This window comes from Rhea americana, unplaced genomic scaffold, assembly GCF_003343005.1.
Source record: "Rhea americana isolate MKP2758 unplaced genomic scaffold, rheAme1 scaffold_357, whole genome shotgun sequence".
Lineage (NCBI taxonomy): Eukaryota > Metazoa > Chordata > Aves > Rheiformes > Rheidae > Rhea > Rhea americana.
This window is the reverse complement of record NW_028186487.1, coordinates 369444-383176: the sequence shown is the minus strand read 5'-3', so window position 1 is coordinate 383176 and position 13733 is coordinate 369444. Positions and strand designations below refer to the sequence as shown.

Here is a 13733-nt window from a genome sequence, read left to right as displayed (position 1 = left end):
AGGGCGGGGCGAGGCGGTGCCGCTGCTCGGCGCGGCYGTTGCTGAGGGAGGCGGGCAGCCATGCAGCCGCGGCGGCTCCGCTGGGAGACCCTGGCGGCCCTGCGCACCTCCAGCAAGGGCCAGCTGATCTACTGCCGCCGCTGGCTGCACGACGAGGTGAGGGCTCGGCGGCCGCGGTTGCCGGCTCTTGCGCTGGGCTGGGTCGGGGTGTCGCAGCGGGGTCCTGCCGCCCCGTGAGGGTGCGGGCGCAGCGTGGATAAAGGCTGCAGAAGGAAAAGGCGAACGCGGTGCTGGAGCTGGGATCCTAACGCGCCTGCTGAGCTGCGCAAACGTTCCCCGTCTCGGCTCCTTTATTAAGCTGTTAACGAGACGCTGCTTTCCTGGCGCTTTGCGTGTTTACGGAGAAGGCTGTCTCCCGCAGGATATCTTGGAAGGATGCATGGCTCCTCTCATGCTGTCCTCTTACTCCGGCTGGGTCCTGGACAGGGTGGTTGGGCAGTCAGCCCGAGAAGCGGCACCCTCCAGAAGTTCAACGCCCGAGGAATCCACTCCTCACTCAGACCAGTCCTCTSTCGAGAAGGCCGTTTCTTCTGCCAGCCAGCAGGGCTTTTCACCGCTTCCATCTGCGGTGCCAAGTGGAGTAAAGGTAGCTGTCTAACTAGCCCATGTGTGAGCAGCTATAAGAAGAATTATGCCAGTTTGTTGCTGTGACGTGTCTGATAAAGATTGTTTGGTGATCTCTTAATTTGTTTGTGGGGAAAACGTGCTCAGCTTTGACCTTTTTTAGCTTAACAAGGAGAAAATAAAATTGAAAATACTAAGATTCTGGTATGGTAATGTTTCACTGTAGGTGAAAAGCAAACTTTTTTTTTTGTGGTAACTAAGAAAAAYTTAGTTGGAACAGTATAGCTATATAGATTATTAACATGAGCTTTATCCATATGGAAGAATAAGGCCACACAGTAGGATCAGACCTGTTGAGACGTACGTGAGTACACCTTGGTTTCTCTTTTGCCTGTTCTCWGGAGTCTTTTTCCAGACTCCAAGAGACCAGGTCCAGAGACCAAGTCAGTCTCTAGTGTGTTAGAGCTTTCTTTTATAAGGCAAAACAGAAGGAAATTGGGCAGTGAGTAGTTCAGTTGTAAACATAATGAGATTGATGAAGCACGTGAAAAGGAAGCAATGTATATTGCTGTGTATTAAATGATGATTTAATTATATGACAGTGGTATTAAGCTTAAACAACAAAGTTTTGCATCCTTTTGGCCCCATTTAGACTTATGAAGTATCTTTTGAGGAAAATATCTTAATAAGGCAACAAGACATGATCAAAGTTAAGACAGAGAGGCTGAAGACTTTTCYTAAACAATAAATTTGAAGCAGAAACCTCTCTTGGCTTCCTTCAGCATAACACCCTTGTTGATGTTAGAGGGAAGCTGGGAAGTCCGACCTCTCTAGGTTACAGTTGCCTTTGTGACTGCCCCATAGGCTGTTGGTGTCTCYTGAGGATGCTCAAAATTTGGAGATTATACTAATGGGGTGTGTAACTGCCCTGAAGAGTTGTATGGTGTTTGACTCTGTCTGTTTCTCTGCAAATAACATGCAGTTTAAGAGACTTGACTTACCTGGTTTCCTTCATAAGTTTCTGATGTTATAATCAATCACCAATTTTGCTCATACACTGACTRTGCAGGGAAATGAAGATCTCCATCTCTTGGAAATGGATCAGGAAGTCTTCCCAAACATTCTGCCCTCCAAAGTTACGGAAGTTGAAGGCTATATTCGGATGTATGAAGAGATGCACAGGTTGAAAGGAAAGGTAAAAAGAAGGGTGCACATGAATTATAGGAGAGCTATATAATGAAATGTAACAATACTCTGGTAGATATAGTAGGACAGTTATTTAGTCTGTTATTTCTGGTATTTTTGCAATCTGCAGGAGGGGCTAAGGCAGCGTCAGGAGCAGCAAGAGCAGATGGTGAGGGCAGTGTATGACCTGGCAAGTGAACAACTGAAGCGCTTTGATGAACTGAAGGAGCTAAAGCAGCATCAGGAATTTCAGGACCTGCGAGAAGTAATGGAGAAGAGGTGAGATTAGCTCTAATATGTAGTATCTTTAAAATGTTATAGCCCACTCTTGTTTTCAGAGTTTAATCAAATGAGGGTTAATKCTGGGGCCTAACAATCTACCCTAGTCACCGATGCTCAAAAATGTCATCTGCTGCTTTTCTTACATTAACTATCCTGGTACTGTTGGCTTTTTAGAGTAGATCTCTAGCTGCTTCTGAGGTTTCAATGGTTAGAGGAAGACTGTATTTATCGGACAATTAACATTCCTYTAGCATTGCTTAAAAGTAGCTTGTRTGTGTTTGTATTTTGTTTTCTTCATGTCYTGAATATAATAATCACCTTCTGACTTTATGTATTTTAGCTCYAAGGAAGCTCAGGGACAGCAAGAGAAGTTGAAAGAAGAACATCGACACAGAGCAAAGGTCTGAGACTTGTAAGAATTTTCATAAGAGAGAGCGACTGCTCGGTGGGAACTGGAAAGACTAATTCATTTATACATCTGCATAGCTAACATCCCTGGAATGAGAATGTATTTTCTGGTGCTGTCTTAGACGCCTGCTGCGGCACAGTAAAGGCACATATGTTGTAGGAGCACGAGAGTGGAGCCTTTATCTGGGGACTAACAATTCTGTTCCAAGTTTGCTGATGTTAGCACTTGAGCTAGGGCTTTTCTCTCGWTATGTGACCAGTCAAGACATTGTCYTTAATGGATAAGGCTTTATTCTTYAGAGGTTAGTTTGCYTTTCCTACTTTGCTAGTGATAGACTCTTTTCCCTCTTAWATAGAATAGAGCATTCTGATGTTCTTGTGCATATCCTTACAGCTTTGTCTGCTGCTTTCTTTGGGAGAACTTGAAAATAGTTTTGTGTTTTGTATTGTCCTGGCTTCTAGGATATCAAACAGTCTAAAATTACCCCCGAATCTGTTTTTTTCTCCTGCTCTGTGGCTCCATATATGCTATAGGCAGCAAAATTTGTCAGCTATACTACTGTAGGCTCTCTAGTACTTCWGTGCTGGGAATTCAAACCAGGACTGGTGAAAAGATTACTGTGTTTTTTTTTTCCCTATATGCACTTGTCTTCATGGAAACAGGAAAGATCTGTAAAGCTGGAATTATTTAAATACTTTTTCTGTTGTGTYTTTCTCTCTCCAGATATTAAACCTAAAATTACGTGAGGCAGAGCAACAGAGGCAGCGTCAGGAGGAGCTGGAGCGTTTGCGTAAGGAGGAAGGCCAGGAGAGATTGCGTCGCCTTTATTCTATCCAGGAGGAGGTGCTGCAGCTTAACCAGCAGATTGATCCCAATTACAGACACAAGGACCTGCCAAAAATTGATCTTTCTTTGTATAGTAATCGTGGCAACCAGATCTGTGGGCTGGTGTCAGGACTCATCCGCACCACTAGTGAGGTGGGGGCTGATTTTAACTTTTATTTGTCATTGCTTTTTAAAACTTCTGGAATTGTCTTCAAAGGTATCTTTTTAGGAGGCCATTAAATAAGAAGTTGTTACAGAAAAGTTTTTAGATATGCTTCCTTTAAAGCAGCTAATTTCAAAGGAGAATTCTTTTCCRTTGCACTATAGCTGTAACCTTGAAAATGACTTAGAAAATTACATGAAGATTTCTACAGGAGGAAGACTGAATACTGAAATGCTGTAAACTATTGATGCTGTAAAGTTCTGTTTGGAGACACCATGAAGTGGTTCRTAATTTGTTAAAGAGAAATACCGAATATACTGTGACATTCCTGTAYTTGCAAGCTTTCTCAAGTAACTAGGTTTTCTTATCAAATTTCTCTATGTAAAAGTGGAACACAGAGCTTAAAAAATGAGACCCTAAAATAAGGCTAATCTTCTGTTCCAGTGTGTCTCAGCCGTCTTCCTGTGGAGGAAGCAGCCTGGAGTTTGCATTGGGGTTCCATTTTATGTATTTGAAGGCGTGGTACTCATTTTTGTTATCCTAAATCTTGTGAGGACTAACCCTGGACTAAGACCCTATTATGATTATCCTCGTGTACAAATAAATGAGAAAAACTTCTTTTCACCAAAGACAATAAAATGTATAGTTGGTTCCGGRACTACCTAAAGGCTAATGCTTTTAAAGCTCCTTATTCTTACTCKTGGTCTATGTGTAGTAGAGCTAAAGATTGATGTTATATTGCCTTTTCTGTTTCTTGAYAGAGAGGCTTCCCTACTCAAGCAGATGTGGCCAATACTGAACGAGCACTGCAGGAAATGCGAGGGTTGATATCTAGCATGCAGCAAGAAATTGCTACTGCTGTGGAAGAAAAAAAGAGGAAGGATGAAGAGGAGGAGAAAGAGAAGCAGAAAGAGTTACTGAAAAAAGAGCAGATGACAGCTCAGACTCCTGCCCCAGCACAGCATTCAGGGGGAAAGCAGCAGAGGGAAGGTTGGTGAAGGCCTCCTTTTTCCTTTTTCTTCCTTTGCTTTCCTTTCCTTCCTTGTCACACGCTGTTTAGCTGTTAGGCTAACTACTACTGCATAACCTTACTGTTGTGATGATGTGCCTTCTGGTAGCCTTCACTTTCTTAGTACAATTAGCAAAATGGGTATGGGACTGCTGGCAGCAAACTTTATCAGAGAAACTGATGCAGCATAAACTGACTGTATTAACTGGATCAAAAACTGCTCTTCCTAGACGTATGCAGTGTAATAGAAAACCAGAGAATAACACTGTGGCTTCTTAYAAGGGCAGATGGATCCTGCGTAGTACCACAAACATACAGGGAAAGATCACTGAAATAATTTCCTTTTTGGTCATAGTTTAAGTTCAGAAATTCTACATATATAAGCTACTAGGCTGAAAAACAGGGACTCACCTATARTATGCAGAGTTATTGTTAATTTATAACCATAACTTTCTAGACTGAATTCTGGAAAAAAAAAAGTGCTTGTAGCTGTTGGCTCTTTGCAATTTTCCTAAGTTTTCTTTTAGATCTTCTAGTGTTGGGGGGATTTCTTAATCCTCTGCCATTTCTTTTTTAATATTAGGACTTCAAGTTAAAGCRGAAGAAAGTACCATGCAGTGGTACCAGCAGCTTCAAGATGCTGCTGACAAGTGCATTGCTTCCTTCAGTGCAATCAGCAACTGCAAAGACAACAACGAGGTATGAACAAATGATAACCCTGTTGAAGAGTGGATTTATTCATCTCCAGCGGAAGTAGGACAAAAATTCTGACTTAGCAGCCTCTATTAATATAGTCTGCTTATCCAAACTGTCAGAGTAATAATCATGAAGAAATGTTTTAATTGTCTGTTGAAGAAAATCAGTTTCTTCAAGTGGGTCAGCAGTCGTTCCAAAAGGTGCTGTTGAGCAGAATTCTAACCTGTTTTGGGGGTTGTCCAATTTGAAACTGTAGAAGACAAGTAATCTGGTTAGGCTGCTATAGAGTCTTAAAAAACAATGGTGTGTGCTAACTCCAGTGGAATACTTGTCAGAASTCTTCTGTTTTTTATTTTAATTTATAATCCATTTTTTTTGTCAAGTAGGTTTACTGAGTCCTTTATATCTTAATATTACTAAAACCTTTAGACAGAAAAATTTTGATGGGTTCTGAACATTTGTATGTTACTGTTTCTTAATAATTTTTAGTTATGTTCATTCATCATGCATTCCACAGTAGAATAATCTATATTCATTGAAGGCTTGAACATTTATTCAGAATGCAAATGAAGCAAAATCTGTTAGATACTGTGCATTCCATCTTTCTCTGCCAGTACATCACATATGTTTGAAGATCCAGTAGATCTTCCTTAAGGCAAGGCTAAGCTAGCTGTCTCCTTTCATCCTGTTGGAGGCTTCTTTAGCTCTTAAAAATTGTATGTACAAGAACCGGGCATCATCTTGTCTTCGTGAGGGTTTTGTATTCGTTACATTGCAGATCTTCAAGGTACAAATGTTAAATTAAATTATAGCTATTCCAGAGATGAACGTCTTGACCTCGGTTCCGTGAGGAATAGACTGTGTAGTACTTTGAGTGGGTTTAATTTCTCTAAAGATGAGCAGGATTTAGGGCTGAATTCTTCCTTTCAGAATTTGGCACACAAGGCATGTATCATCCCTATGAAAATCTGCCTCTTGATCAGATGTCTTGTCTGTAAAGTTTTCAACAGTATCTTATGTTCTTCTGCAGGTGAAGAAGATTAAAATGGACTTGCAGAAAGCAGCTACGATCCCTGTGAGCCAGATCTCTAGTATAGCAGGTCAGGAAAACACCAAGAATGGAATCCATTTGAGATACAGTTTCCTGTAATGATTTTAGTAGGACCCAATGTAGCCAATATTTCTGCATTACATCTACACTAGGAAGCTAGTATACCTACAGTTCAGTCTTTTGCAGCATAATGTTTGCTTGTGTTTTAAAGGTCTGTTGCATCTCTTAGAGGCATCTTGCTTGATCATGATTCAGTTGCTTTAATCAGATGTGGCAGACAAGCTGTCTTGAGGTGTCTTGCCTTTCAGGATGTTGATCTAGTTTTTGTGAAGCTGATGTGGTCTGCCTAAGGCTTTTTAACTGTTTCCTAATCTTCTGTGTTTGCATTTTTGATGTATTCACAGGCTCTCAACTGAGAGAGATATTTGACAAGATCAATAACCTGCTCTCCGGAAAGTCTGTTCAGAGTGGAGGGCGAACTGTATCAGTGACTCAGCATCCACAGGGTCTGGATTTTGTTTATTACAAACTTGCAGAGAAATTTGTCGTGAGTAATTGCTTGCTTTATTGAGGTGATGAAGATAGCTACTACTTTTTTTTGTTTGGATATTGTTCTGTCTCTTACTACTAAGAACAAATTTACTAAGAGTTTAGCTTGCATGTGTTAAGTGTTAATGCTCATACTGATTAGAGGAAGTGCTTTTTGGAGAAAGAAATGAAAGAACTTTTTTCATCTTTCCCTTCTCCATTCCAYCTCCCATGTTTTGTCCCTTTTTAGGAGGCAGAACTGTGCTAAATTCCACAGTTATATGTTACATATCCTTAAATAGTTAGGTACATTGTTAGTAGAACAGATTGATATTTGYACCTGTACACAATTGTATGTATGCTCAATTGTACATATGCTCAAAACCTTGCATATTGGCAAAACTAGGGAGAAGAAGACACTGCTGAGCTCCAGCAGGCAAGCTTCTGTCCCTGTTGTCTACCTAGCACTTTCCAAAAAAGAAAGTGCTATTTTTTGAAGTTGCTTTTGGAAGTTGGCAGTACTTTTTTCTATTACTTTTGCCAAATTTGGGCCATTTGAGACTTGCTTTTGTTCCTGCACTGACAAAATACATGCAAAAATKAGCCCATGGAGTAAAATTTGTAAACATTTTAAAACGGTTGTTTGGAGTGAGAACTTCTGTGCAGCCTCGTGCATTGTGCCTGTAGTTGCCAACTCCTTTTTTTCCTCCGGAGCAGAAATTTATTGGCATCCTTCTCTGTGGAAGCTGAGGACGTAGGCCTTATCAGCCTTTCTGTGGGTGGCTACATAGTCATGAAGCCTTTAGTAGAAGCTAAATACCAAATGAAGAAGAAGGAGAAAAAAAATGTTGTCTGAGAAATGGCTTGAAGGGATGGGGAGTGACTTTTCCGTCTCCTCTAACTCAGAATCAAGGAGAAGAAGAAGTAGCTTCTCACCATGAGGCAGCTTTCCCAATTGCTGTGGTGGCTTCAGGAATCTGGGAAATACACCCTCGAGTTGGAGACCTGTTTTTAGCTCATCTGCACAAAAAGTGTCCCTACTCTGTGCCATTTTATCCTGCATTCAAAGATGGGACTTCTTTGGAAGAGTATCAGAGGTAACTTTCTTAMTAGAGTCCTTCAACATGAATGCTGCAAGGGCAAAGACTGTCTTCTCCTGAGTGAACTCCACTTTTCCCCATCTTTAATTACTTAGGCACAGTGACATGCTGCCATAGACTCTGGAGATTCACTCACAAGTGTGCAGCTCCMCTGACCCTGCACCCTTGGAGGATGCTGTGTCCTTCAGCTATGGAAGTGTTTTTAGGGGTAATGGATGCTCTTTTGTTTCTTCTTCATTGTCCTTCTCAAAAAAGCAATTGATACCCATAGAAACAGCTTGATTCAAGTTGAAGTGTCCAGTACAGAATCTGAAGATTCTGATGTGGTACAAAATAGTGGAATGTATGATCMAGAGTGCAATGATCAGCCTTGCATGGTTCTGGAGAATTCTTATTCTCAGTACGGTTGACTTAATATAAGTTCAGAACTGCAGGGGCACAAGTGAAATGTTTTTCTCTATTAATACTGGAACCTTTTTTAATACTTAGGATGCTTGGATATCAAGTTAAGGATTCTAAGATAGAACAGCAAGATAATTTCCTTAAACGGATGTCAGGAATGATTCGTCTTTATGCTGCTGTCATTCAACTCCGGTGGCCTTATGGAAACAGACAAGGGGTACGTATGTGTGCGGCTTCATTACTCTTACTTCTAAACGTATTGTGAGCATGATTTGCAGTTGAACTGTGGTGAACTTAAACCAGCTGGCAATATATTTGAAGGGAGAGGATCATAACCATAATCAACAAAGCAATGCAAAAGCAAAGCTATTTGTAATGTAGACCTTTACTTACTTCTTTTATATTTTYGTAACAATCATGTTTTATATATGGCTATTGTAAAATAACTTTATAAAGGAGAAAGTAAACCGGAAATTTTCTATTTTGATAACAGTATTCTGGAAGTTATAAAGTGAGTGACAGGTTTTTGTTGCTTTATAGACCCATCCTCACGGGCTGAACCATGGCTGGCGGTGGCTTGCTCAGATGTTGAATATGGAGCCTCTGGCAGATGTGACAGCAACACTTCTCTTTGATTTTCTAGAGGTAAATGATGTTCTAGCACGAGTCTGCTTAGCAGCAGCAGAGCACTGAAAAGTGTACTTGAGCAAGCATATTTAAGGGTAGGGAGAAGGAAAGTCTTGCTTGTTTTCTGTGACAAGATGGTAAAGTAGATTGCTAGTGGTTAAAGGGATGCAAATTGGTGATATTTTGGTGTCTGATGAGGTTGCTGGGTTAGGTGAGATTCATTGTAATTTTTAACAGTGGTTTCTTTAACTTGTCCATATATCTTCACAAAAGAACATGAGTATTTTKGGGTTCTTCCAATAACAGCTTTGGAGCTGAATGATTTTAAAAAAATGAAATTTACCCAGAGCACATGCAGCTTCTGTTGTTAYATTTGTTCTTGTGTAAGGCTACTGGTATTTTAGTTAAAATCCTACAAGTATAAGGTCTGCTAATCACTTGGTATCAGTTTGTACAATGCAATGCAGAACAGTAGGTCCTGAGGCCTTCCCACCTGAATTACTTGATTAAAACAGGATGATTTTTTTCRTGTTGGAAGCGACAGAGCGTTTATATATGTGTGTATATATAATATATATATATATATTTATATATTATATATGTAAATTTATATCCTGGGGTATAGGGCTATGTCAAATAAGAGCCAAAGTTGAGGGCTGAAGTCAGGGAAGAGAAACATTGTCAAATAGAAGCATCTTCTGTGCTTATCAAATGTCTTCTGAAGAATTTCAGAAGAAGAAATGAAAAAGTAAAGTAGAAAGTGAAATACACTATAAGGATTCAGCAAGTTGTGGTGAAGTTTGAGGTAGTTTAAATTGAAGTTGTAAATTTACAGGAAAATTGACTGCATGGAGAAAGTTGATGAACTCTTACTGCAATAATCAAGATGGGGGAAATGACCACAGTATGTGCTAGCAAATGGTATTAAGGGAGGCTTTTATTTTTGAAGGGAGACTGGAGTAAGAGGAAAAATAATATAAATTGGTGTCAATGACTCTGTGTGGTCAATAAGAAAAGGCGATTATGTTAGTAATACTGTAAATTACAGGCTTTGCTTGCTTTATAGTAGGTATAGATGTATTTTAAAATGTTTTTCTCCAGACATTTTAAAGCCTAAGTGGTTGATATCGAGCAGGTTCGTTGAAGTTGTCATGCTAGTCTGAGACCTAGTTCTGGAATCTGGTCTCTGTGCATTTCTGTACCGTAGGTGTGTGGCAACGCCCTCATGAAACAGTATCAGGTCCAATTCTGGAAAATGATGTTGCTCATCCGAGAAGACTATTTCCCAAGGTATGATATCTGTTGTTAGGAAAGTGAATAATCTTTGTTTCTCTTTCTTATTATGAGTGTTTGTTTTTAAATGACTCTTCTGCCTTCCGCTGCCTCTGCCGTTTTTTTCCCTCTTTTCCCCTCCCCTTCCCATGCCCTTTGTAAATTGAACTCAAGTTTCTAAGTACCTTCTGGAACATGCTGATCTTTTTGCAGGATTGAAGCAATTACCAGCTCTGGACAAATGGGCTCTTTAATGCGTTTCAAGCAGTTCTTGGAGGTAAAAGCAGTTTCCTCAGTTTTCCAAGCTTTTCTTTGCTCCTCCSTTTTGGTGTACACATCATTTTGATGATGAGGCCAGTGCTGCTTGCAGCATACCTGATAGTCCAAATCTGTGACTGTCATGTAACCTTTTGGTTACMTGACTTTTTGGTTATTGAGTTCACTTAATTTTGATGGTAGTTATGATAGCCAACATCTCCTTTCTTTCCTACCTCAYGTGTAATTTTCTCRGTGAAAACTGCTTGCAGTGAGAGRAGACATAAAGGTGGAGGAGGATTCTGCTGAGTCATTTCTGTAGCAGCTCCTTTTCATCAGAAAATGATGCCTGCTTTTGTGCTATCTGTTGTTCTCGTTAGGTGTACAAGGAAGCAGGCATTTTGAACTGCTCTTTGTAGCCTCTATTTAGTACTGTATTCTATATGGATCTCTATTTAAATAAAGTTTACAAAGCCGTCAATTATCTAAATTGCTTTGTGAATGTTGACTTAGATTGTAATATTAAAATACGATAGCCTCAGTGTTTGTACTTTCATTTTAAAGTTAGTTTTAATACATCTTACTAGTAATATTTCAAATGTTTGCAGAAGAACTGCCAAAACTCATGAGAAGAAATAGTTTACTATAAAATAATTGGAATTTAGGTTGTTCTGTGTTTCCCCTCATCATCTCGATGTTTCATGTTTCTATTTAAAACGTCTGTTGAATTGTTTGATAACACATTGATCTAACTCCTTGTTCAAATTATTTCAGTCAATGACAATTTTCAGACAAATTTGATTAATACTTTGCATTTTGTTCCTCTCCGAAAAGTATTTAAGAACGAAAAAAATTCCTATATACTTGCATTTCACCATTCCCACRTTGGTGGGCACAGAGATTTCTAGGATAATTTCTTCCTATTGTTTGAAATTGCTAATGCTAGTTCTAAGACACGTTTCTCTTCTGTTGTTTTTTTTCTGTCCCTGTCTTTGGCAGAAATGTCTACAGCAGAAGGAAATTCCATTACCAAAGGGCTCTCTGCATCCTTCCTTTTGGAGGTCATAAATCAGGTCGTGTTTCATCCTCCTTGGATGTCAGCACTTTCAGACCTGGCTTCCTGTTTACATGTAGCGGCAAAATAAAATTATGTGTATTTAGAGGGAAGATGAACATATATTTAATCAATCTGTTAAWGTTTATTTCATCAAGTTTTAATGTTGGGCAGAACACCAGTAACTCTGTAATTGATTGAAAATAATTGGAAGTTATCCGTTGCTTTGGATTTTTGTAAGTTTTTGTACAGTAAATTATGGAAAATAGAAGATTTTTCCTCCATCTGTTTAAATATGCAGAAGATGCTTTAAATATTATATTATGATCACCTTCTCTGAGCCTTAGAGTTTAAAGACACCTGGACTGAAATCTTGCTCAGTGCTATTCTGTACATGGAAGTGGAAATACCTCAAGGCCTTATGAAGTCTTAAGATAGTAATCAATCTCAGAAACTTAGTAGTAAAACTTTTTATTTTATATTTAATATACCTAGTTTTTATAATTCAGTTTTAATTTTGTTGATATCTTGTGCAGAAGTATATGTATACATCTTAAAGCTACAGAGATTGGTAAAGATATTTGGCCTAACAGTGTTGACTTTCACCTCCGTTGAATGTAACTTTGCTCCAAGAGGCAATATACTTAATTTAAGAGAGCTATTTTTAAGAGCTTTGCATGTATAATAACTTCATGGGGGAAGAACAGAGTTCCTGGAATTACAGAAATTCTGTGTTCATTATCCATCACATGGATGGAAGCTTACTATACATTTTATTAAATAAAAAAAAAAAAAAAGGCAGGAAAATGGTGTTCATTTTGTCATTTGCTACATTGCTGATGGCCTTTGTTTGAGGTGGAAACTGTATGCTTGGGTTGCCCAAGGTGAAGTACTTAATAGTTTTTATAAAAGGTTTTCTTATGTAAATGGGATTTCTTCCTTATCGATGTTACGGCATTTTATGTATCAAGTACTGTAATACTTTTATACTAATGGTGAATTATTCTGAGAATAGTTCATTCTAGAAATATGTTTAAATTAATACTAAGYTTGATTTTTTTTTTTTTTTTAACCTGAAGTTGATGCAGTTTGTTTTTCTGTAGCTATTAAACATGGAGGTCAAGAAAATCTGTGGCTCCCTGGTGAATTCAGAAGATAGTGTTAGAGGGAACAGGGTGGAGGGATATCTGTGTTTAATTTGTAGATGTACTGCTCTTGAATTATTTTGATAGCCTCCAAGATGGGAAAATTTGCTTCCAAGTTCTAGAAGTCAATGCCTGCTTTTGCAAAACACTCTTGCAAGCCAGAATTATCTTTGTTTTTTAACTAGATCAATTTTATTAGGTTTAGAGATTTTACAATTTGAAGGTGCAGAAATTGTGTGCCATATWCGAATCTGATTTCATGTTTTATATAGACTTTGAAGTCTCTGAGAAAAGATTGACATATGCATTTAATTCAGATCTTCAAAACCTTGAAGCATAGGAAGTTGCTCAAATTTTAAAATTGGTAAATAAATCTGATTCATAGTAATGTAGCTATTTTGTAAACTGACTCTGGAATTCATTAGACAAGCATTATTGCTGATTTCTCTAGGATGCTAGAAACCTTCAGTTATTATTTTTGCCAGATAATACTTCAATAGTTCCATTAATATCTTTGCAAATTTTCAACTTTTTGTATACTGAGCTGAGATGTCTTAATTCCATTTTACATGTCTACAATTTTGTTGGAGACTTACTGAACCAAGGTAGTTGGTGCTGTCTGTTATAAACAATTGTCTGCCTGTTTCAAAACACAAGGARTGAGATTTGATCATATATAAGACACAACAGCTTTCTTCTTTCAGGCTTATAGSTTTCATTTATATTTTGAGGGGAATGGAAGTATGTATCTTTATAAGTAGCATAAGCATAGTATCCTCTGCCTCTGTAAAGGACACTGATAATATTATTTCATAAACTTTAATATGCATTTTTAACTGAATAATAAATGTGGTTGCAAAAAGATCATAATAAAAATATTTTTAGATGTCGCTTAAGGTCATATCTAGTGCTTGAACTGACGGTTGACTCATACCTGCTTTTGTTGTTCAGCTGTTTTGAATGTTAGCTGTTTGGCATTAGGARGATGCAGTGGATGGGTCTTATGCATGTATTAAAATAATCTATTTTCGTAGGCCTATTCATTTCAAATACCACAAGCGAGAGCCTCTCAGATGTGGATAAAACTGTGTTGAGGATGAGAGGCA

At 38.6% G+C, this 13733-nt stretch overlaps 1 protein-coding gene across 1 annotated transcript; it reads left to right on the top strand.

The window, feature by feature from the left end:
- Positions 1-8: 8 nt before the first annotated feature.
- On the top strand, positions 9-13523 carry GLE1 (GLE1 RNA export mediator). Its single transcript, XM_085312089.1, has 16 exons — positions 9-156; positions 422-646; positions 1694-1819; positions 1940-2088; positions 2432-2492; positions 3224-3478; positions 4250-4478; positions 5081-5196; positions 6224-6293; positions 6649-6791; positions 7679-7869; positions 8362-8491; positions 8815-8919; positions 10109-10191; positions 10387-10450; positions 11428-13523. The coding sequence occupies exons 1-16, from the start codon at positions 61-63 to the stop codon at positions 11494-11496; spliced, it is 2112 nt and encodes a 703-aa protein (XP_085168215.1). The 5' UTR covers positions 9-60; the 3' UTR covers positions 11497-13523.
- Positions 13524-13733: the final 210 nt, after the last annotated feature.